At 43.9% G+C, this 24731-nt stretch overlaps 1 protein-coding gene across 1 annotated transcript in view; it reads left to right on the forward strand.

Annotated features, from left to right (window-relative positions):
* LOC141731618 (uncharacterized) overlaps positions 1 to 24541 on the forward strand; it is a 52170-nt gene extending 27629 nt beyond the window's left edge. Inside the window, 11 exon segments of the mRNA XM_074558030.1 lie at positions 638 to 648; positions 1895 to 1927; positions 5679 to 5785; positions 8470 to 8506; positions 8509 to 8544; positions 8735 to 8788; positions 11077 to 11169; positions 12579 to 12684; positions 20688 to 20863; positions 23523 to 23658; positions 24469 to 24541. Coding sequence (XP_074414131.1) covers positions 638 to 648; positions 1895 to 1927; positions 5679 to 5785; positions 8470 to 8506; positions 8509 to 8544; positions 8735 to 8788; positions 11077 to 11169; positions 12579 to 12684; positions 20688 to 20863; positions 23523 to 23658; positions 24469 to 24508 — 829 coding nt within the window. The 3' untranslated portion in view covers positions 24509 to 24541.
* Positions 24542 to 24731: the final 190 nt, after the last annotated feature.

A 24731-nucleotide genomic window follows, 5' to 3' on the forward strand; every position in this document is an offset into this window, starting at 1 on the left:
ACCCCAAATTTCAGGAGGTTTTGGGTGAAAAAAAACCTGAATTTTAGGAAGTTTTTGGGTGAAAAAAACCCCAAATTTTAGGAGGATTTTTGGGGAAAAACCCCAAATTTCAGGAGGATTTTTGGGTGAAAAAAAACCGAATTTCTGATGGATTTTGGGGGAAAAAACCCCAAATTTTAGGAGGTTTTTTGGGGAAAAAAACCCGAATTTCTGATGGATTTGGGGGAAAAAACCCCAAATTTCAGGAGGTTTTTTGGGGAAAAAACCCCAAATTTCAGGAGGTTTTTTGGGGAAAAAACCCCAAATTTCAGGAGGTTTTTGGGGGGAAAAAACCCCAAATTTTAGGAGGATTTTGGGTGAAAAAAACCGAATTTCAGGAGGTTTTTTGGGAAAAAACCCAAATATTAGGAGGATTTTGGGTGAAAAAAACCCCAAATTTCAGGAGGATTTTGGTGAAAAAAACTCAAATTTTAGGAGGATTTTGGGTGAAAAAAACCCCAAATTTTAGGAGGTTTTTGGGGAAAAAACCCCAATTTAAGGCGGATTTTGGGGAAAAAAACCCAATTTTAGGAGGTTTTTGGGGGAAAAAAACTCAAATTTCAGGAGGTTTTTGGGTGAAAAAAAAACCGAATTTCAGGAGGATTTTGGGTGAAAAAAAACGAAATTTCAGGAGGATTTTGGGGGGAAAAACCCCAAATTTCAGGAGGAATTTGGGTGAAGAAAACCCGAATTTCAGGAGGATTTTATGGGGAAAAAACCCCAAATTTCAGGAGGAATTTGGGTGAAGAAAACCCGAATTTCAGGAGGATTTTATGGGGAAAAAACCCCAAATTTCAGGAGGATTTTGGGTGAAAAAAACCCAAATTTTAGGAGGTTTTTTGGGGGAAAAAAACCCAAATTTCAGGAGGATTTTGGGGAAAAAAACCGAATTTCAGGAGGATTTTAGGGGAAAAAACCCCAAATTTTAGGAGGTTTTTTGGGGGAAAAAACCCCAAATTTCAGGAGGATTTTGGGGAAAAAAACCCCAAATTTCAGGAGGATTTTGAGTGAAAAAACCCCAAATTTTAGGAGGTTTTTTGGGGGAAAAAACCGAATTTCTGAAGGATTTGGGGAAAAAACCCCAAATTTTAGGAGGTTTTTTGGTGAAAAAAATCTGAATTTCTGATGGGTTTTGGGTGATAAAAACTCAAATTTCAGGAGGTTTTTGGGGAAAAAAACCCCAAATTTCAGGTTTTGGTGGAAGCGCCGGTGACCTTGAGGTTTTTTATTTTTTGGTGGAAAATATGAAATAAAAAATGGAATAAAAAAGGTGGAAATTGCCCCAAAATGGGGGTGAGGTTGGAGCTGCAGTGGACCCAAAACTGAATAAAAATGAATTTTTGGTGGTGAAAAAGTGGAAAAAATGAAGGAGAAATAGAGGAAAAAATGGGAGAAAAAGGGAAAAAATGGTGGAAAAATAAAGGAAAAAAATTAATGAAATTCAGTGAAATTGTGAGGAAAAAATGAGGGGAAAAAAGGAAAAAAATATAAAAAATATCAAGAATAAATTAAGGAATATAAGGGAAAAACTGGAGTAAAAAATGATGAAAAAGGTGAAGAAAAAAGGGAAAATAAAGGGAAAAAATTCTCTAAAAAAGGAAAAATGGAGTGAAAAACAACAAAAATGAGGAAAAAAGGAGAAATCGGAGCCTTTTTGGGGAGAAGGTTCCGGAATTTGAATTTCAGGTGGAAAAAAAGGAAAATTTTGGTGCCAAATTTGGGGATTTTGCCGCAAAAAGGGGCCTGGGAGGGGCAAAAGGGGCGGGGCCAAGGAAAAGGGGGCGGGGCTTGGGGTGGTCACGCCTACATTCAGCTCTCCTAATTTGCATAATTTGTTTTTTCTTTTTCATGTAAGGACCCCGGGACCAGGGGCCCAGACATGACCCAGGTAATTAATTAATTAATGGATTAATTAGGGGTAATTAACGGCAAATAATTGCTGAAGTTATGTTAATTAATGTGGTAATTAATGGAGTTTATTGGGGGTTAATATGGTGATAATTGGGGGAATGAGTGGTAATGAATGGTGGTTAATTAGTGGTAATCAAGGTCGAATTGGGGTTAATTAGTTAAGCTAAAGAGATTAATTAGTGGTAATTAACGGGTTGAGTAAAAGATGAGGTTGGGGAATAATGAATTGTATAATTAGAGGTAATTAGGAGGAATAAAGTGGGTATTGATGGTGTTAATTAGTGGGGTAATTAATGGGATTTATTTTGGCGTTAATTAGTGGTAATGAAGTTAGTGATAATGAAGAGGAATAAGGGTTTGGGTTGGAATTAATTGAGTTAAAGGGGTTAATTGGTGTTAATTAACAAGGTGAGTACAAGGGGCCTTTTTAGATTTGAGGATGGAGTTAATAGTGGTTAATTAGCGGTGATTAACAGTAATAACGCTAATTAATTTAGCTAATAATTGATCTCTAGGTGAGCGTTAGGAGGTGGAGCTTTGGGAGCCAATTTAGATTCCTGGGGTGGGGTTAATGAGGGTTAATTAGCATCTTTTCTTCAGTAATTAGTGCTAATTAGCGGTAATTAATAAATTAATTGCAGGGGAGCAGGACAATTCAGACAAGAACAAATTGGGGAGGGACTTGGGTCATTTGTGAGCTTGGGGGCGGGTTAATGAGGGCTAATTAGCATTTTTTCCTCAGTAATGAACGCTAATTAGCAGTAATTAATTAATTAATGAATTAATTTTCAGGGGAGCAGGATAACTCGGACAACAACAAATTGGGGAGGGACTTGGGGTTATTTCTGAGCTTTGGGGCGGGGTTAATGAGGGTTAATTAGCATTTTTTCTCAGTAACGAATGCTAGTTAAGGGTAATTAATTAATTAATTGATTAATTTTCAGGGGAGCAGGATAACTCGGACAACAACAAATTGGGGCGGGACTTGGGGTCATTTGTGAGCTTTGGGGTGGGGTTAATGAGGGCTGATTAGGATTTTTGCTCAGTCATTAGTGCTAATTAATGGTAATTAATGAATTAATTGCAGGGGAGCAGGACAATTTGGACAACAACAAATTGGGGCGGGGCTTGGGGGTCATTTGTGAGCTTTGGGGCGGGGTTAATGAGGGTTAATTAGCATGGTTTCCTCATTAATGAATGCTAATTAAGGGTAATTAATTATTAATTAGTGAATTAATTGCAGGGGAGCAGGACAACTTGGACAACAACAATTGGGAGGGGCTTTGGGGTTATTTCTGAGCTTTGGGGCGGGGTTAATGAGGGTTAATTAGCATTTTTTCCTCAGTAATGAATGCTAATTAAGAGTAATTAATTAATTGATTGCAGGGGAGCAGGACAATTCGGACAACAACAAATTGGGGAGGACTTGGGGTCATTTCTGAGCTTTGGGGCGGGGTTAATGAGGGTTAATTAGCATGTTTCCTCAGTAATTAATGCTAATTAGCGGTAATTAATAAATTAATTGCAGGGGAGCAGGACAATTCGGACAACAACAAATTGGGGAGGGATTGGGGTCATTTGTGAGCTTTGGGGTGGGGGTTAATGAGGGCTAATTAACGTTTTTTGCTCAGTAATTAATGCTAATTAAGGGTAATTAATTAATGAATTAATTAATTTTCAGGGGAGCAGGATAACTCGGACAACAACAAATTGGGGAGGGACTTGGGTCATTTGTGAGCTTTGGGGTGGGGTTAATGAGGGTTAATTAGCGTGTTTTGCTCAGTAATTAATGCTAATTAGCACAAATTAATTAATGATTTGCAGACGAGCAGGACAATTTGGACAACAACAAATTGGGGAGGGACTTGGGGTCATTTCTGAGCTTTGGGGCGGGGTTAATGAGGGTTAATTAGCAATATTTCCCTCAGTAATGAAGGTTAATTAGCAGTAATTAATTAATTAATGAATTAATTAATTTTCAGGGGAGCAGGATAACTCGGACAACAACAAATCGGGGAGGGACCTTGGGTCATTTGTGAGCTTTGGGGCGGGGGTTAATGAGGGTTAATTAGCATTTTTTCGTCAGTAATGAATGCTAATTAGCGGTAATTAATTAATTAATTGCAGGGAGCAGGATAACTCGGACAACAACAAATTGGGGCGGGACTTGGGGGTCATTTGTGAGCTTTGGGGCGGGGTTAATGAGGGTTAATTAGCATCTTTTCCTCAGTAATTAGTGCTAATTAAGGGTAATTAATGAATTAATTGTAGGGGAGCAGGACAACTCGGACAACAACAAATTGGGGAGGAACTTGTGGGTTATTTGTGAGCTTTGGGGCGGGGTTAATGAGGGCTAATTAGCATGTTTTGCTCAGTAATGAACGCTAATTAGCAGTAATTAATTAATTAATAATTAATTAATTTTCAGGGGAGCAGGATAACTCGGACAACAACAAATTGGGGGTTATTTGTGAGCTTTGGGGCGGGATTAATGAGGGTTAATTAGCATTTTTTCATCAGTAATGAACGTTAATTAGCGGTAATTAATTAATTATTGATTAATTTTCAGGGGAGCAGGATAACTCGGACAACAACAAATTGGGGAGGATTTGGGGGTTATTTCTGAGCTTTGGGGCGGGGCTAATGAGGGTTAATTAGCGTATTTCCCTCAGTAATGAATGCTAATTAGCAGTAATTAATTAATTAATTAATAAATTCAGGGGAGCAGGATAACTCGGACAACAACACATGGGGAGGGACTTGGGGTCATTTGTGAGCTTTGGGGCAGGGTTTAATTAGCATTTTTTGCTCGGTAATGAATGCTAATTAGCAGTAATTAATTAATTAATGAATTAATTAATTTCAGGGGAGGCAGGATAACTCGGACAACAACAAATTGGGGGTTATTTGTGAGCTTTGGGGCGGGGTTAATGAGGGTTCATTAGCATGTTTCCCTCAGTAATGAACGCTAATTAGCAGTAATTAATTAATTAATGAATTAATTTTCAGGGGAGCAGGATAACTCGGACAACAACAAATTGGGGGTTATTTCTGAGCTTTGGGGCGGGGTTAATGAGGGTTAATTAGCGTTTTTGCTCAGTAATTAGTGCTAATTAGCGGTAATTAATTAATTTTTCAGGGGAGCAGGATAACTCGGACAACAACAAATTGGGGAGGGACTTGGGGTCATTTCTGAGCTTTGGGGCGGGGTTTATGAGGGTTAATTAGCATCGTTTCCTCATTAATTAATGCTAATTAGTGGTAATTAATGAATTTTTAAGGGGAGCAGGATAAGTGGGACAGCAACAAATTGGGGCGGGACTTTGGGGTTATTTCTGAGCTTTGGGGTGGGGTTAATGAGGGTTAATTAGCATGTTTTTCCCAGTAATGAATGCTAATTAAGGGTAATTAATTAATGAATTAATTAATTTTCAGGGGAGCAGGATAACTCGGACAACAACAAATTGGGGAGGGACTTTGGGGTCATTTGTGAGCTTTGGGGCGGGGTTAATGAGGGTTAATTAGCATTTTTTCCTCAGTAATTAATGCTAATTAGCACAAATTAATGATTTGCAGTGCGAGCAGGACAATTGGGACAACAACAAATTGGGGTGGGATTTGGGGTTATTTCTGAGCTTTGGGGTGGGGTTAATGAGGGTTAATTAGCATGTTTCCCTCAGTAATGAACGCTAATTAGCGGTAATTAATTAATAATTAATTAATTTTCAGGGAGCAGGATAACTCGGACAACAACACGATCTTCGTGCAGGGGCTGGGCGAGAACGTCACCATCGAGTCGGTGGCCGATTACTTCAAACAGATCGGCATCATCAAGGTGGGGGCGCCAAAATGAGCCCAAAATGTGCTGGAATGGGCCCAAAAATAGACCCAGAATACACCCAAAATAGACCTGAAATGTGCCCAAAATACACCCAAAATAGACTCAAAAATGGACCCAAAAATACACCCAAAATAGACCCAAAATACACCCAAAATACACCAAAATAGACCCAAAATGTGCTGAAATGCACCCGAAATAGACTGAAATATGCCCGAAATAGACCCAAAATACACCCAAAAATACACCCAAAATATACACAAAATAGACCCAAACGACACCGAAAATACACTTAAAAATAGGCCCAAAAATACAACCAAAATAGACCTAAAATAGACCTGAAATGCACTCGAAATAGGCCCAATAATACACCCAAAATAGACCCAAATCACACCCAAAATAGGCCCAAAATACACCCAAAATGCGCTGAAATGCACCCAAAATAGACCCAAAATAGACCCAAAAATAGACCTGAAATACACCCAAAATAGATTCACAATAGACCCAAAATAGACCTAAAATAGACCTGAAATGTGCCCGAAATAAACCCAAAAATACACCCAAAATAGACCCAAAATAGACCCAAAAATACACCCAAAATAGACCCAAAATGCCCCTGAAATGTGCCTGAAATACACCCAAAAATATACCCAAAAAAGACCCAAACTACACCCAAAATATACTTAAAAATAGACCAAAAATACACCCAAAATAGACCCAAAAATAGACCTGAAATGTGCCCGAAATACACCCAAATATAGACCCAAAAATACACCCAGAATAGACCCAAAATGCGATGAAATGTGCCCGAAATACACCCAAAATTGACCTGAGATACACCCAAAAATACACCCAGAATAGACCCAAAATAGACCTGAAACGCGCCCGAAATACACCCAAAAATACACCCAAATATACCCAAAACACACCCAAAATAGACCCAAAATGCGCTGAAATGTGCCCGAAATACACCCTAAAATAGACCCAAAAATACACCTAAAATAGGCCCAAAAGTACACCCAAAAATACACCCAAAAATAGACCCAAACCACACCCAAAATACGCTTAAAAATAGACCCAAAATACACCCAAAAATAGACACCAAATACGCTGAAATGTGCCCGAAATACACCCAAAATACACCCAAACCACACCCAAAATGCGCTTAAAAATAGACCCAAAATACACCTGAGATACACCCAAAATAGACCCAAAATGCGCTGAAATGTTCCCGAAATACACTCAAAAATACACCCAAACCACACCCAAAATGCGCTTAAAAATAGACCCAAAATACGCCCAGAAATGGACAAAAATACACCGAAAAATGCACCAAAAATTTAACCTGAGATACACCCAAAATGCACCCAAAATACACCCAAAAATGGGCCTGAGATACACTTATAAATAGACCCAAAATACACCCAAAATACACCTGAATCACGCCCAAAATAGACCCAAATTACACTTAAAAATAGACCCAAAATACACCCAAAATACGTTTAAATATACCCAAAATAGGCCCAAACCACACCCAAAAATACACCCGAAATAGACCCAAAATATACTTAAAAATAAACCCAAAGTACACCCAAAATAGACCCAAAACACACCCAAAAAATACACCTGAATCACACCCAAAAAACGCCTGAGATACACCCAAAGCCACATCCAAAAACAGACCCAAAATAGACCCAAAATAGACCCAAAACGCACCTGGAGGGACCCAAAATCCACCTAAATACGCCCAAAATAGACCTGGGAGACACCTGGGTGGGGTCACTGGCTGGGCAGGGGTCACTCAGGGGTCAGGGGTCACTCAGTGGTCACTCAGGGCAACTGCCGTCACTCACTGGTCACTCTGCATCCCCAGACCAATAAGAAGCTGAGCCAGCCCATGATCACTGTGAGGGGGGGGTTGGCTCTGTGCTCACTCAGTGCTCACTCAGTGGTCACCCACTGGTCAGTGGTCACTCAGTGGTCACTCAGTGGTCACTCTCTGGTCACTCAGACCAACAAGAAGACGGGCCAGCCCATGATCACTGTGGGGGGGGGGGGGGGGGTTTGGCTCTGTGGTCACTCACTGGTCAGGGGTCACTCAGTGGTCACTGTGGTCACTCAGTGGTCACTCAGTGGTCACTCAGTGGTCACTCTCTGGTCACTCTGGTCACTCAGACCAACAAAAAGCCCGGCCAGCCCATGATCACTGTGGGGGGGGTTTGGCTCTGTGGTCACTCAGCGGTCACTCAGGGTCACTCAGTGGTCACTCAGTGGTCACTCAGTGGTCACTCTCTGGTCACTCAGACCAACAAGAAGCCCGGCCAGCCCATGATCACTGTGGGGGGGTTGGCTCTGTGGTCACTCACTGTCGCTGTGGTCACTCCCATGGGTGAATGGTCACTCCCAGGGGTCAATGGTCAGTGTGGTCACTCAGTGGTCAGTGTGGTCACTCAGCGGTCACTCTCTGGTCACTCTCAGACCAACAAGAAGCCCGGCCAGCCCATGATCACTGTGGGGGGGTTTGGCTCTGTGGTCACTCTGTGCTCACTGTGGTCACTCAGGGTCACTCAGGGTCACTTAGCGATCACTCAGTGGTCACCCACTGGTCAGTGCTCACTCAGTGGTCACTCAGTGGTCACTCACTGGTCAGTGGTCACTCACTGGTCACTCTGGTCACTCAGACCAACAAGAAGACGGGCCAGCCCATGATCAATCTCTACACGACCGCGAGACCGGCAAGCTCAAGGGCGAGGCCACCGTGTCCTTCGACGACCGCCCTCGGCCAAGGCTGCTATCGACTGGTTTGAATGGTCAGAAAATTACCAAAATTCACAAATTTCCCAAAATTCCCAAAATTCCAAAAATTCCTGATCCCCAAATCCCAAAAATCCCGATAACGAAACTCCCAAAATTCCCAAATTCTGAAATTTCCCATCCCAAATGTCGCCGTGTCCTTCGACGACCCGCCCTCGGCCAAGGCTGCTATTGACTGGTTTGATGGTCAGAAAATCCCCAAAAATCCCAAATTCCCAAAAATCCCGATCCCAAAATTCCCAAAATCCTGAAATTCCCAAAATCCCGAAATCCCGAAATTTTCCATCCCAAATTTCCCCGTGTCCTTCGATGACCCGCCCTCGGCCAAGGCTGCTATTGACTGGTTTGATGGTCAGAAATCCCAAAATTCCAAAAATCCCAAAATTCCTGATCCCCAAATCCAAAAATCCCGGTAATAAAACTCCCAAAATTCCCAAATTTCTGAAATTCCCATCCCAAATTTCCCGTGTCCTTCGACGACCCGCCCCGCCAAGGCTGCTATTGACTGGTTTGATGGTCAGAAAATACCAAAATTCCCAAATTCCTCCAATTCCCAAAATTCCTGATCCCCAAATCCCCGAAAATCCCGATAACGAAACTCCTAAAATTCCCTCAATAATTCCCATTTTTCCCAATAAATTCCCATTTTTTCTCAATAAAATCCCTTTTTTCTCCAGTATTAATTCCCAATTTTCCCCAATAAATTCCCATTTTTTCCCAATAAATTCCCTTTTTTTCCCCAATTTTCCCCCATATTATTTCCTATTTTCCCCAATATTAATCCCATTTTTCCCCCCAATAATTCCCATTTTTCCCCATTAAATTCCCGTTTTCCCTAATACTAATCCCCATTTTTCCCAATAAATTCCCTTTTTTTCCCCATTTTTCCCCAATAAATTCCCTTTATTTCCCAATAATTCCCTTTTTTTCCTCAATAAATTCCCTTTTTTTCCCCAATAAATTCCCTTTATTACCCCAATAAATTCCCTTCTTTTTCCTCTTTTTTCCCCAATAAATTCCCTTTATTTCCCCAATAAATTCCCTTTTTTTCCCCATTTTTCCCGAATAAATTCCCTTTTTTTTCCCCAATAAATTCCCCTTTTTTTCCCCCTATTTTTTCCCCCCAATTTTCCCCAATAAATTCCCTTTTTTTCCCATTTTTCCCGAATAAATTCCTTAATTTTCCCCCAATTTTCCCCAATATAAATCCCCATTTCCCCCCAATAATTCCCATTTTTTTCCCCCAATTTTCCCCAATATTAATTCCCATTTTTCCCCAATATTAATTGTCATTTTCCCCAATGAATTCCATTTTTCCCCCAATTTTCCCCAATAATAATTCCCATTTTTCCCCAATAAATTCCCATTTCTCTCCAGTATTAATTCCCAATTTTCCCTAATAAATTCCCTTTTATTCCCCATTTTTCCCCAATAATCTCCCTTTATTTCCCCAATAAATTCCCCCTTTTTCCCCATTTTTCCCCAATAAATTCCCTTTTTTTCCCCAATTTTTCCCAATAAATTCCCTTTTTTTCCCCAATTTTCCCCCATAATATTGCCCATTTCTCCCCAATATTAGTTCCCAATTTTCCCCAATATTAATTTCCATTTTTCCCTAATAAATTCCTTTTTTCCTCCAATTTTCCCCAATAAATTCCCTTTTTTTTTCCCCAATTTTCCCAATAAATTCCCTTTTTTTCCCCAATAAATTCCCTTTTTTTTCCCCATTTTCCCCAACAAATTCCCTTTTTTCCCCAATAAATTCCCTTTTTTTCCCCAATAAATTCCCTTTTTTTCCCAAATTTTCCCCCATATTATTTCCGATTTTCCCCAATAAATTCCCTTTTTTTCCCCAATTTTCCCCAATAATAATTCCCATTTTACCCCAATAAATTCCCAATTTTCCCCAATATTAATTCCCATTCCTCCAATATTAATTCCTATTTTTCCCCAATAAATTCCCTTTTTTTCCCCCATTTTTCCCCAATAAATTCCCTTTTTTCCCAATAACTTCCCCTTTTTTTCCCCAATTTTCCCCAATATAAATCCCAATTTTCCCCAATATAAATCCCCATTTTCCCCCAATAAATCCCCATTTTCCCCAATACTAGTTCCATTTTTTTCCCTAATAAATTCCCTTTTCTCCTCCAATTTTCCCCAATAAATTTCCTTTTTTTCCCCATTTTTCCCCAATTTTCTCTAATATTAATTCCCATTTTTCCTCAATAAATTCCTTTTTTTCCCCAATAAATTCCCTTTTTTTCCCCAATAAATTCCCTTTTTTTCACCCCATTTTTCCCCAATCAATTTCCTTTTTTTCCCCCAATTTTCCCCAATATAAATCCCCATTTTCCCCAATATTTTTCCCAATTTTCCCCAATATAAATCCCCATTTTTCCCCCATATTTTTTCCCAATTTTCCCCAATAAAAATCCCAATTTTCCCCAATAATTCTGTTTTTTCCCCATTTGCAGGCAAGGAGTTCTCTGGGAACCCCATCAAGGTCTCGTTCGCCACCCGGCGCGCCGACTTCACCCGGGGCGGCGGCCGCGGCCGGGGACGGGGAGGTGAGCGCTAAATTCACATTTTATAACACAAAATTCACTTTTTATAACCCAAAATTCACCTTTTTTAACCCAAAATTCACATTTTGAACCCTAAAATCCCCCTTCTGTAGCTCGAAATCCCCTTTTCCGCCCTGAAATCCTGATTTTCTAGCTCAAAATTCACCTTTTTTAGCCAAAATAGACCTTTTTTCACACCAAAATTCACCTTTTTTAACCTAAAATTCACCTTTTTCACACCAAAATTCACCTTTCCATGCCAAATCCAGGTTTTGTACCCCAAAAATTCACCTTTTTTAACCCAAAATTCACCTTATTCACACCAAAAATTCACCTTTTTCACCCCAAAATCACGTTTCCATGCCAAAATCCCCTTTTTTGTACCCCATAATTCACTTTTCCATCCCAAATCCCCTTATTGTACCCCAAAAATTCACCTTTTTTGCCCCAAAATTGTCCTTTTTCACCCCAAAATTCACCTTTTATAAAACAAATTTGCTTTTTCTAACCCAAAATGCACCTTTTTCACTGCAGAATTCCTCTTTTTCACCTCAAAATTCACCTTTCCATCCCAAAATCCCATTTTATTCCCATTTTACCCAAAATCCCCATTTTTTTCCCCATTTCCAGGCCCCATGGATTTGGCCATTCCCATTTTTCACCCAAAAATCCCATTTCTCACCCCAAAATCCCCATTTTTTTTCCCGAAAATCCCCATTTTTTTTCCCAAAATCCCCGGATTTTTTCCCAAAATCCCAATTCCTCCCCCAAAATCCCATTATTTTAACCAAAATTCCATTTTTTCCCCCATTTCCAGGCCCATGGGTTTGGCCATTCCCATTTCTCACCCCAAAAATCCCCATTTTTTTTACCAAAAATCCCCATTTTTTCACCAAATCCCCATTTTTTTACCAAAAATCCCCATTTTTTTGCCAAAAATCCCCTTTTTTTTTACCGAATCCCAATTCTCCCCCCAAAATCCCATTATTTTTCCCATTTTTAACCAAAATTCCCGTTTTTTCTCCCCATTTCCAGGCTCCATGGGTTTTGGCCATTCCCATTTCTCACCCCAAAATCCCCATTTTTCACCCCAAAATCCCCATTTTTTTCCCAAAATCCCATTTTTTTTTCCCAAAATCCCCGTTTTTTTTTCCCAGCATCCCAATTCCTCCCCCCAGAATCCCATTATTTCCCATTTTTAACCAAAATCCCCCATTTTTTCCCCCCATTTCCAGGCCTCATGGGTTTGGCCATTCCCATTTCTCACCCCAAAATCTCCATTTCCCACCCCAAAATCCCCATTTTTTTTCCCAAAATCCCCGGATTTTTTCCCAGCATCCCCATTCCCTCCCCCCCAAAATCCCATTTTTCCCCATTTTTAACCAAAATCCCCGTTTTTTCCCCCATTTCAGGCCCCATGGGCCGGGGCGGGTTCGGCTCCGGCTCCGGCGGCCGCGGCGGCTTCACGGGAGGGGGAGGGGCCCAGCAGAGAGCGGGGGATTGGAAATGCCCCAACCCGTGAGTGACAATAATGTACTGGTTATACTGGTTATACTGGGAGGGTTATACTGGTTATACTGGGTTATACTGGGAGAGACTGGGAGGGGCCCAGCAGAGAGCGGGGGACTGGAAATGCCCCAACCCGTGAGTGTGATACTGGTTATACTGGTTTATACTGGTTATACTGGTTATACGGGGGGGGTTATACTGGTTATACTGGTTATACTGGGAGAGACTGGGAGGGTTATACTGGGTTATACTGGGTTATACTGGGAGGGGCCCAGCAGAGAGCGGGGGACTGGAAATGCCCCAACCCGTGAGTGTGATACTGGTTTATACTGGGATATACTGGGATAGATTGGGTTATACTGGTTATACTGGGATGGACTGGGATGGTTATCCTGGGTTATACTGGGTTATACTGGGAGAGACTGGGTTACATTGGGTTATACTGGTTTGTAATGGGTTATACTGGGTTATACTGGGAGGGGCCCAGCAGAGAGCGGGGGACTGGAAATGCCCCAACCCGTGAGTGACAATAATATACTGGTTTATACTGGTTTATACTGGGAGGGGTATACTGGAATGTGCTGGTTATACTGGATATACTGGGTTATACTGGGAGGGATATACTGGGTTATACTGGTTTGTAATGGGTTATACTGGGAGCGTTATACTGGGTTACACTTGGTTATACTGGGATATACTGGGAGGGTTATACTGGGGTATACTGGGAGAGACTGGTTTGTAATGGGTTATACTGGGATGGTTATACTGGGATATACTGGGGGGATATACTGGGATACACTGGGATATACTGGTTTTTAATGGGGTGTACTGGGATATACTGGGAGGGTTATACTGGGAGAGACTAGGTTATACTGGGATATACTGGGAGGGTTATACTGGGTTATATTGGGTTATGCTGGGAGGGGTTATAGTGGGTTATATTGGTTATACTGGGAGAGACTGGTTTGTAATGGGTTATACTGGGTTATACTGGGTTATACTGGGAGGGGCCCAGCAGAGAGCGGGGGATTGGAAATGCCCCAACCCGTGAGTGTGATACTGGTTATACTGGGTTATACTGGTTTGTAATGGGTTATACTGGGATATACTGGGGTATACTGGGAGGGGCCCAGCAGAGAGCGGGGGACTGGAAATGCCCCAACCCGTGAGTGACCTGTACTGTTTTATACTGGTTATACTGGGAGGGTTATACTGGTTATACTGGTTTGTAATGGGATATACTGGTTTGTAATGGGTTATACTGGGTTATACTGGGATACTGGGATATATTGGGGTATACTGGCTTTATACTGGGTTATACTGGGAGGGGCCCAGCAGAGAGCGGGGGACTGAAATGCCCCAACCCCGTGAGTGACAATTGTACTGGTTATACTGGTTTATACTGGTTTATACTGGTTTATACTGGGTTATACTGGGTTATACTGGGAGGGGCCCAGCAGAGAGCGGGGGACTGGAAATTGCTCCAACCCGTGAGTGAGAGTGATACTGGGATATACTGGGATATACTGGGAGAGACTGGTTTGTAATGGGTTATACTGGGATAGACTGGGTTATACTGGGAGGGTTATAGTGGGAGAGACTGGGTTATACTGGGTTATACTGGGTTATACTGGGAGGGGCCCAGCAGAGAGCGGGGGACTGGAAATGCCCCAACCCGTGAGTGTGATACTGGGATATACTGGTTATACTGGGATGGATTGGGTTATACTGGGTTATACTGGGAGGGGCCCAGCAGAGAGGACTGGAAATGCCCCAACCCGTGAGTGACCGTTATACTGGTTTATACTGGTTATACTGGGAGAGACTGGGTTATACTGGGTTATACTGGGAGGGGTATAGTGGCTTATACTGGGTTATACTGGGTTATACTGGGTTACACTGGGAGGGGCCCAGCAGAGAGCGGGGGACTGGAAATGCCCCAACCCGTGAGTGTGATACTGGTTATACTGGGATGTACTGGGTTATACTGGGAGGGTTATACTGGGATATACTGGGATGTACTGGGAGGGTTATACTGGGGTATACTGGTTATACTGGGAGAGACTGGGAGAGACTGGGTTATACTGGGAGGGGCCCAGCAGAGAGCGGGGGACTGGAAATTAACCCGTGAGTGTCAATAATATACTGGGTTATACTGGTTTATACTGGTTTGTAATGGGTTGTACTGGGTTATACTTGGAGGGTTGTATTGCTTGCAATGGGTTATACTGGCTTGTAATGGGTTATACTGGGATATACTGGGTTATACTGGGTTATACTGGGGAGGGGCCCAGCAGAGAGCGGGGGACTGGAAATGCCCCAACCCGTGAGTGTGATACTGGTTTATACTGGTTTATACTGGGATGGACTGGTTATACTGGGAGGGTTATAGTGGGGTATACTGGGATGTACTGGGTTATACTGGGATAGACTGGGAGGGGCCCAGCAGCGAGCGGGGGACTGGAAATGCCCCCAAACCTGTGAGTGTTGTACTGGGATATACTGGGTTATACTGGGATATACTGGTTTGTAATGGGTTATACTGGGTTATACTGGGGTGTACTGGTTTGTAATGGGGTGTACTGGTTATACTGGGTTATACTGGGAGGGGCCCAGCAGAGAGCGGGGGGACTGGAAATGCCCCAACCCGTGAGTGTGATACTGGTTATACTGGGATATACTGGGTTATACTGGGATGTACTGGGTTATACTGGGATGTACTGGGTTATACTGGGTTATACTGGGAGGGGCCCAGCAGAGAGCGGGGGATTGGAAATGCCCCAACCCGTGAGTGTGATACTGGGATATACTGGGATATACTGGGAGGGGTATACTGGGTTATACTGGGGTATACTGGGGTGTACTGGGATATACTGGGGTATACTGGTTATACTGGGGTATAATGGGTTATACTGGGATGTACTGGTTTGTAATGGGTTATACTGGGTTATACTGGGATATACTGGGAGGGGCCCAGCAGAGAGCGGGGGACTGGAAATGCCCCAACCCGTGAGTGAGAGTGATACTGGGGATACTGGTTTATACTGGGAGGGGTATACTGGGTTATACTGGTTTGTAATGGGTTATACTGGGTTATACTGGGTTATACTGGTTATACTGGGTTATACTGGGTTATACTGGGTTATACTGGGAGGGGCCCAGCAGAGAGCGGGGGATTGGAAATGCCCCAACCCGTGAGTGAGAATTATACTGGTTTATACTGGGATAGACTGGGTTATACTGGGTTATACTGGTTTATACTGGGTTATACTGGGATAGACTGGGAGGGTTATACTGGGTTATACTGGGAGGGGCCCAGCAGAGAGCGGGGGATTGGAAATGCCCCAACCCGTGAGTGTTGTACTGGTTTATACTGGTTATACTGGGAGAGACTGGGAGATACTGGGTTGTACTGGGTTATACTGGGAGGGGCCCAGCAGAGAGCGGGGGATTGGAAATGCCCCAACCCGTGAGTGTGATACTGGTTTATACTGGGTTATACTGGGATGTACTGGGAGGGTTATACTGGGTTATACTGGGTTATACTGGGATGTACTGGGATATACTGGGATGTACTGGGTTATACTGGGAGGGCCCAGCAGAGAGCGGGGGACTGGAAATGCCCCAACCCGTGAGTGTGATACTGGTTTATACTGGGTTATACTGGGATGTACTGGGAGGGTTATACTGGGTTATACTGGGTTATACTGGGATGTACTGGGATATACTGGGAGATACTGGGTTATACTGGGAGGGGCCCAGCAGAGAGCGGGCGACTGGAAATGCCCCAACCCGTGAGTGTGATACTGGGTTATACTGGTTATACTGGGAGAGACTGGGATGTAATGGGTTATATTGGGTTATACTGGGATGTACTGGGGTATACTGGTTATACTGGGATGTACTGGTTTGTAATGGGTTATACTGGGTTATACTGGGTTATACTGGGAGGGGCCCAGCAGAGAGCGGGGGACTGGAAATGCCCCAACCCGTGAGTGTGAATTATACTGGTTATACTGGGAGAGACTGGGATGTACTGGGTTATACTGGGTTATACTGGGAGAGACTGGGAGGGTTATACTGGGTTATACTGGGGATACTGGGATATACTGGGAGGGATATACTGGGTTATACTGGTTATACTGGGATGTACTGGGTTATACTGGGTTATACTGGGTTATACTGGGAGGGATATACTGGTTTATACTGGGTTATACTGGGTTATACTGGGAGGGATATACTGGTTGTACTGGGTTATACTGGGATGTACTGGGATATACTGGGTTATACTGGGTTATACTGGGAGGGGCCCAGCAGAGAGCGGGCGACTGGAAATGCCCCAACCCGTGAGTGACCGTTATACTGGGGATACTGGTTATACTGGTTTGTAATGGGATAGACTGGGTTATACTGGGATATACTGGGATGTACTGGGTTATACTGGGTTATACTGGGTTATACTGGGAGGGGCCCAGCAGAGAGCGGGGGACTGGAAATGCCCCAACCCGTGAGTGTGATACTGGTTATACTGGGGATACTGGTTATACTGGGAGGGGTATACTGGGTTATACTGGGAGGGTTATAGTGGGTTATACTGGGTTATACTGGGAGGGTTATACTGGGAGGGGTATAGTGACTTATACTGGGTTATACTGGGTTATACTGGGAGGGGCCCAGCAGAGAGCGGGGGATTGGAAATGCCCCAACCCGTGAGTGACAATAATACACTGGTTTATACTGGGGATACTGGGAGGGTTATATTGGGTTATACTGGGTTGTACTGGGAGGGTTGTATTGGGTTATACTGGTTTGTAATGGGTTATACTGGGTTATACTGGGGAGGGGCCCAGCAGAGAGCGGGGGACTGGAAATGCCCCAACCCGTGAGTGACCGTTATACTGGGGATACTGGTTATACTGGGAGGGATATACTGGGTTATACTGGGATGTACTGGTTTGTAATGGGTTATAGTGGGTTATACTGGGTTATACTGGGAGGGGCCCAGTAGAGAGCGGGGGACTGGAAATGCCCCAACCCGTGAGTGACAATAATATACTGGTTTATACTGGTTATACTGGGAGGGTTATACTGGGTTATACTGGGAGGGTTCTACTGGTTGTACTGGGTTATACTGGGATAGACTGGGAGGGGCCCAGCAGAGAGCGGGCGACTGGAAATGCCCCAACCCGTGAGTGACCGTTATACTGGTTTATACTGGTTATACTGGGAGGGTTATACTGGGGTATACTGGTTTGTAATGGGTTATACTGGGTTATACTGGGAGGGGCCCAGCAGAGAGCGGGGGATTGGAAATGCCCCAACCCGTGAGTGTTGTACTGGTTTATACTGGGATAGACTGGGTTATACTGGGTTATACTGGGTTATACTGGGTTATACTGGGATATACTGGGATATACTGGGATATACTGGGTTATACTGGGTTATACTGGGATATACTGGGTTATACTGGGAGGGATATACTGGGTTATACTGGGATATACTGGGAGGGTTATACTGGGTTATACTGAGATATACTGGGAGGGTTATACTGGGTTATACTGGGATATACTGGGAGGGTTATATTGGGATATACTGAGTTATACTGGGATATACTGGGAGGGATATACTGGGTTATACTGGGTTATACTGGAAGGGTTGCATTGCTTACAATGGGTTATGCTGGCTTGTAATGGGATGTACTGGGATATACTGGGATGTACTGGGTTATACTGGGAGGGGCCATGCAGAGAGCGGGGGATTGGAAATGCCCCAACCCGTGAGTGTGATACTGGTTTATACTGGGAGAGACTGGTTTGTAATGGGTTATACTGGGTTATACTGGTTTGTAATGGGTTATACTGGGATATACTGGGATAGACTGGGAGGGGTATACTGGGTTATACTGGGATATACTGGGTTATGGTGGTTTGTAATGGGTTATACTGGTTATTCTGGGTTATACTGGGATATACTGGTTTGTAATGGGTTATACTGGGAGGGGCCCAGCAGAGAGCGGGGGACTGGAAATGCCCCAACCCGTGAGTGACCGTTATACTGGTTTATACTGGTTATACTGGGATGGACTGGGTTATACTGGGGTATACTGGGATGTACTGGGAGAGAATGGGTTATACTGGATTATATTGGGGTATGCTGGGTTATACTGGGTTATACTGGGTTATACTGGGAGGGGCCCAGCAGAGAGCGGGGGACTGGAAATGCCCCAACCCGTGAGTGGGAATTATACTGGTTTATACTGGTTATACTGGTTATACTGGGAGGGATGTACTGGGTTGTAATGGGTTATACTGGGTTATACTGGGATATACTGGTTTTTAATGGGTTATACTGGGTTATACTGGGTTATACTGGGAGGGGCCCAGCAGAGAGCGGGGGACTGGAAATGCCCCAACCCGTGAGTGTGATACTGGGATATACTGGGTTATACTGGGAGGGTTATACTGGTTATACTGGGTTATACTGGGATAGACTGGTTTGTACTGGGAGGGTTATACTGGGATGTACTGGTTTGTAATGGGTTATACTGGGATATACTGGGAGGGGCCCAGCAGAGAGCGGGGGACTGGAAATGCCTCAACCCGTGAGTGACCAATAATATACTGGTTATACTGGGTTATACTGGTTATACTGGGAGGGGTATACTGGGTTATACTGGGTTATACTGGGATATACTGGGTTATACTGGGAGGGTATACTGGGTTATACTGGGAGGGGCCCAGCAGAGAGCGGGCGACTGGAAATGCCCCAACCCGTGAGTGAGAATTATACTGGTTATACTGGGATAGACTGGGATATACTGGTTTGTAATGGGATAGACTGGTTTGTAATGGGTTATACTGGGTTATACTGGGTTATACTGGGAGGGTTATACTGGGTTATACTGGGATATATTGGGAGGGGCCCAGCAGAGAGCGGGGGACTGGAAATGCCCCAACCCGTGAGTGAGAATTATACTGGTTTATACTGGTTTATACTGGGATGTACTGGGTTATACTGGGAGGGTTATACTGGGATATACTGGGAGGGGTGTACTGGGGTATACTGGGTTATACTGGGTTATACTGGGAGAGACTGGGGTATACTGGGTTACACTGGGTTATACTGGGAGGGGCCCAGCAGAGAGCGGGGGACTGGAAATGCCCCAACCCGTGAGTGACCGTTATACTGGTTTATACTGGTTATACTGGGAGACGACTGGGTTATACTGGGTTATACTGGGATATACTGGGTTATACTGGGATATACTGGGTTATACTGGGAGGGGCCCAGCAGAGAGCGGGGGATTGGAAATGCCCCAACCCGTGAGTGTGATACTGGTTATACTGGTTATACTGGTTTTACTGGGAGAGACTGGTTTGTAATGGGTTATACTGGGATATACTGGGGTATACTGGGATGTACTGGGATATACTGGGTTATACTGGGTTATACTGGGTTATACTGGGATATACTGGGTTATACTGGAATATACTGGGATATACTGGGATATACTGGGAGGGGTATACTGGGTTATACTGGGATATACTGGGTTATACTGGGATATACTGGGTTATACTGGGATATACTGGGTTATACTGGGATATACTGGGTTATACTGGGATGGACTGGGGTATACTGGGTTATACTGGGATATACTGGTTTGAAATGGGTTATACTGGGAGTAACTGGGATGGGATGTGTCTGTGACATCACTGAGGACATGGTGACGTCACTGATGACGTCGCGGTGACGTCACAGGGTGCACGAGACAACACGGGGAGGGGTTTGGCATCAACTGGGAGGAACTGGGAAAGGACTGGGGGGGAACTGGGAGGGGTGTGATGTCACCGGCGCTGCGGTGACGTCACTGATGACGTCATCACTGGGCGCGTGAGACCCAATTTGGGGGGGAATTGGGAGAAATGGTGGACAAACTGGGATGTGCTGGGTCTGTGACGTCATCGGTGTTGCTGTGACGTCACTGATGACGTCATCGCTGACGTCACCCGCAGGGCGTGCGAGAACATGAACTTCTCGTGGCGGAACGAGTGCAACCAATGCAAGGCGCCCAAACCCGAGGGGGGGCCCGGGGGGCCTCACCTGGGCGGGGGCGGGGCCGGAAAATACCCCGGGGGCCGAGGAGGAGGAGGAGGAGGAGGAGGAGGAGGAGGAGGAGGAAACCACATGGGTAAGGAACACTTAAAATACCCCGAAATACACCCAAAACATACCCAAAATACACACAAAATACACATAAAATATACACAAAATACACCCAAAAATAGACCTAAAAATAGACCCAAATACACCCAAAATATGCCCTAAATAGACCCAAAATATACACAAAATATACCCAAAAATAGACCCAAAATACACCCAAAATAGACCCGAAGTACACCCAAATCGCACCCAAAATACAACCAAAATTGACCCGAAATAGACACAAATCACGCCCAAAATACACCAAAAATAGACCCAAAATACACCAAAAATATACCCAAAAATAGACCCAAAATGCACCCAAAATATGCACAAAATATACACAAAATATACACAAAATATAGCCAAAATATACACAAAATATACACAAAATATACCAAATATATACACAAAATATACACAAAATATACACAAAATATACACAAAATATACCCAAAATATACCCAAAAATATACACAAAATATACACATAAAATATACACAAAATATACACAAAATACACACAAAATATACACAAAATACACACAAAATATACACAAAATACACACAAAATATACACAAAAATAGACCCAAAATAGACCCAAAATATACACAAAATATACACAAAATACACCCAAAATACCCCGGGGGCCGAGGAGGAGGAGGAGGAGGAGGAGGAGGAGGAGGAGGAAACCACATGGGTAAGGATGAACACCTAAAATACACCCAAAATACACCCAAAATATACCCAAAACACACCTAAAAATGCACCGAAAATATACCCAAAAATACACCTGGGCACACCCAAAATATACCCAAAATGCACCCAAAATATACCTAAAAATAGACGCAAAATAGACCCAAAATACACCCAAAATATACCCAAAATATACCCGAAATATAGCCAAAATATACTCAAAATACAACCAAAATTGACCCGAAATAGACCCAAATCACGCCCAAAATACACCAAAAATAGACCCAAAATACACCCAAAATATACCCAAAATACAACCAAAAAAGACCCAAAAATACACCCAAAATACACCAAAAATATACCTGAAATAGACCCAAATCACACCCAAAATACACCCAAAGTATACTCAAAATATACCCAAAATAGACCCAGAATACACCCAAAAATAGACCCAAAATAAAACCAAAATACACCCAAAATACACCCAAAATATACCCAAAATACCCGAAAATACACCCAAAAATAGACCCAAAATATATCCAAAATATACCCAAAAATAGACCCAAAATAGACCCAGATATACACAAAATACACTCAAAATATACACAAAATATACCCAAAATACCCCGGGGGCCGAGGAGGAGGAGGAGGAGGAGGAGGAGGAGGAGGAGGAGGAGGAAACCACATGGGTAAGGAACACCTGAAATACACCTGAAACACACCCAAAATACACCTGAAACACACACAAAATATACCCAAAATATACACAAAATACACACAAAATATACACAAAAATAGACCCAAAATAGACCTGAAATATACCCAAATCACACCCAAAATATACCCGAAATAGACCCAAAATACACTCAAAAATATACCCAAAATAGACCCAAAATACACCCAAAATACAACAAAAATACACCCAAAATACACCCAAATATACCGAAAATACACCCAAAAATAGACCCAAAATACACCTGGGTACACCTGTACACACCCATGCACACAATTCCACACCTGTACATACATTTGCACATCTGTACACACCATTACACACCTGTATCACACCTGTACACACATTTACACACCTGTTCACACCCATTACAGGTGGAGGGTTCGAGGATCGCTGTGGCGGCCGCGGGGGCTTTGACCGGGGAGGGTTCCGGGGCACACCTGCACCCACCCATACACACAATTACACACATTTACACACCTGTTACACACATGTATCACACATTTACACACCTGTTCACACAATTACACAGCTGTACACACAATTACACACAATTACCCACCCATACACACCTGTATCACACATTTACACACCTGTTACACACCTGTTCACACGTGTTTCAGGTGGTTTCGAGGATCGCCGTGGCGGCCGTGGGGGCTTTGACCGGGGAGGGTTCCGGGGCACACAATTACCCACAATTACACACCTGTACACACAATTACACACCTGTACACACAATTACACACCTGTATCACACATTTACACACATTTACACACCTGTTGTAGGTGGAGGGTTCGAGGACCGGCGTGGCGGCCGCGGGGGCTTTGACCGGGGAGGGTTGGACACACAATTACACACCCGTACACACAATTACACACCTGTTACACACAATTACACACCTGTATCACACATTTACACACTCATTACAGGTGGAGGGTTCGAGGATCGCCGTGGCGGCCGCGGGGGCTTTGACCGGGGAGGGTTCCGGGGCACACCTGTACACACCCATACACACCTGTACACACAATTACACACCTGTTACACACCTGTTCACACTCATTACAGGTGGGGGGTTCGAGGACCGGCGTGGCGGCCGCGGGGGCTTTGACCGGGGAGGGTTGGACACACAATTACACACATTTACACACCTGTATCACCCAATTACACACCATTACACACAATTACACGCATTTACACACCTGTTCACACCTGTTACAGGTGGATTCGAGGATCGGCGCGGCGGCCGCGGGGGCTTTGACCGGGGCGGGTTCCGGGGTCGCGGCGACCGCGGTGGATTCAGGGGTGGCCGAGGAGGAGACCGGGGCGGCTTCGGGCCCGGCAAGATGGACAGCAGGTGGGAGAATGGGGAGAAACGGGGATTTGGGGAAAATGGGGATTTTGGGGAAAATGGGGAGTTTGGGGGGATAAACCTGGGATTTTGGGGAAAAAGTTAGGAGCAAATAGGGATTTTGGGGAAAAAAAGGGAATTTGGGAATAAATGGAGAATTTGGGGAGATAAAGCTGGGATTTTGGGGAATGAATGGGGATTTTGAGGGGTTAAACCTGGGATTTTGGGGGAAAAATTAGGAATTTGGGGGGGATAAACCTGGGGTTTTGGGGAAGAAATCGGGAGCAAATAGGGAACTAAGGGGGGGAATGGGTATTTTGGGAAAAAATGGGGAATTTGGGGAGATAAACCTGGGATTTTGGGGGGATAAACCTGGGGTTTTGGGAAAAAATTTGGGAGTGAATAGGGAATTTGGGGGGAAAAATGGGGAATTTGGGGGAATAAACCTGGGATTTTGGGGAGAAAATTAAAACAGAATTTGGGGGAAGTGGGGATTTTGGGAAAAAATGAGGATTTTGGGGAAAAATGGGATTTTGGGGGGATAAACCTGGGATTTTAGGGGAAAAATCAGGAGGGAATAGAGAATTTTGGGGAAAATATGGGGATTTTGGGGGAAAATGGGATTTTGGGGCAGAACCTGCAGGGATTTTGGGGTAAATTTGGAGGATTTTGGGGTAAATTTGGGGTGTTTTGGGGTAAATTCGGGGGATTTTGGGGTTCTGAAGGCGATAGATGGGATCGGGGGAATCTCAGGATTAATTAATCTCAGTAATTAACGTTAATCACTAATTAATGACCACTAATTAATGTCCGCAGGGGTGACCACCGGCAGGACCGACGCGAGCGGCCATATTGAGCCCCTCCCCCACCCCCCCTTGGCCCCTCCCCCACCCCCGTTTTGTATTTCTGCCCCTCCCCCATCGCCCCGCCCCCTTCCCCCGCGGGCCCCGCCCCCACCCGCTTTTAACCCTTCCCCCCCCCCCAATAAAGCGAATTTGGGGGAAGGAATCGGGGCCGCTGCTGATTGGATGGGGATGGGAGAGGGGGCGTGGCCGTGCTGTGAGGTCATTAATGGCCTA

The sequence above is a fragment of the Zonotrichia albicollis genome, chromosome 24, assembly GCF_047830755.1.
Source record: "Zonotrichia albicollis isolate bZonAlb1 chromosome 24, bZonAlb1.hap1, whole genome shotgun sequence".
Lineage (NCBI taxonomy): Eukaryota > Metazoa > Chordata > Aves > Passeriformes > Passerellidae > Zonotrichia > Zonotrichia albicollis.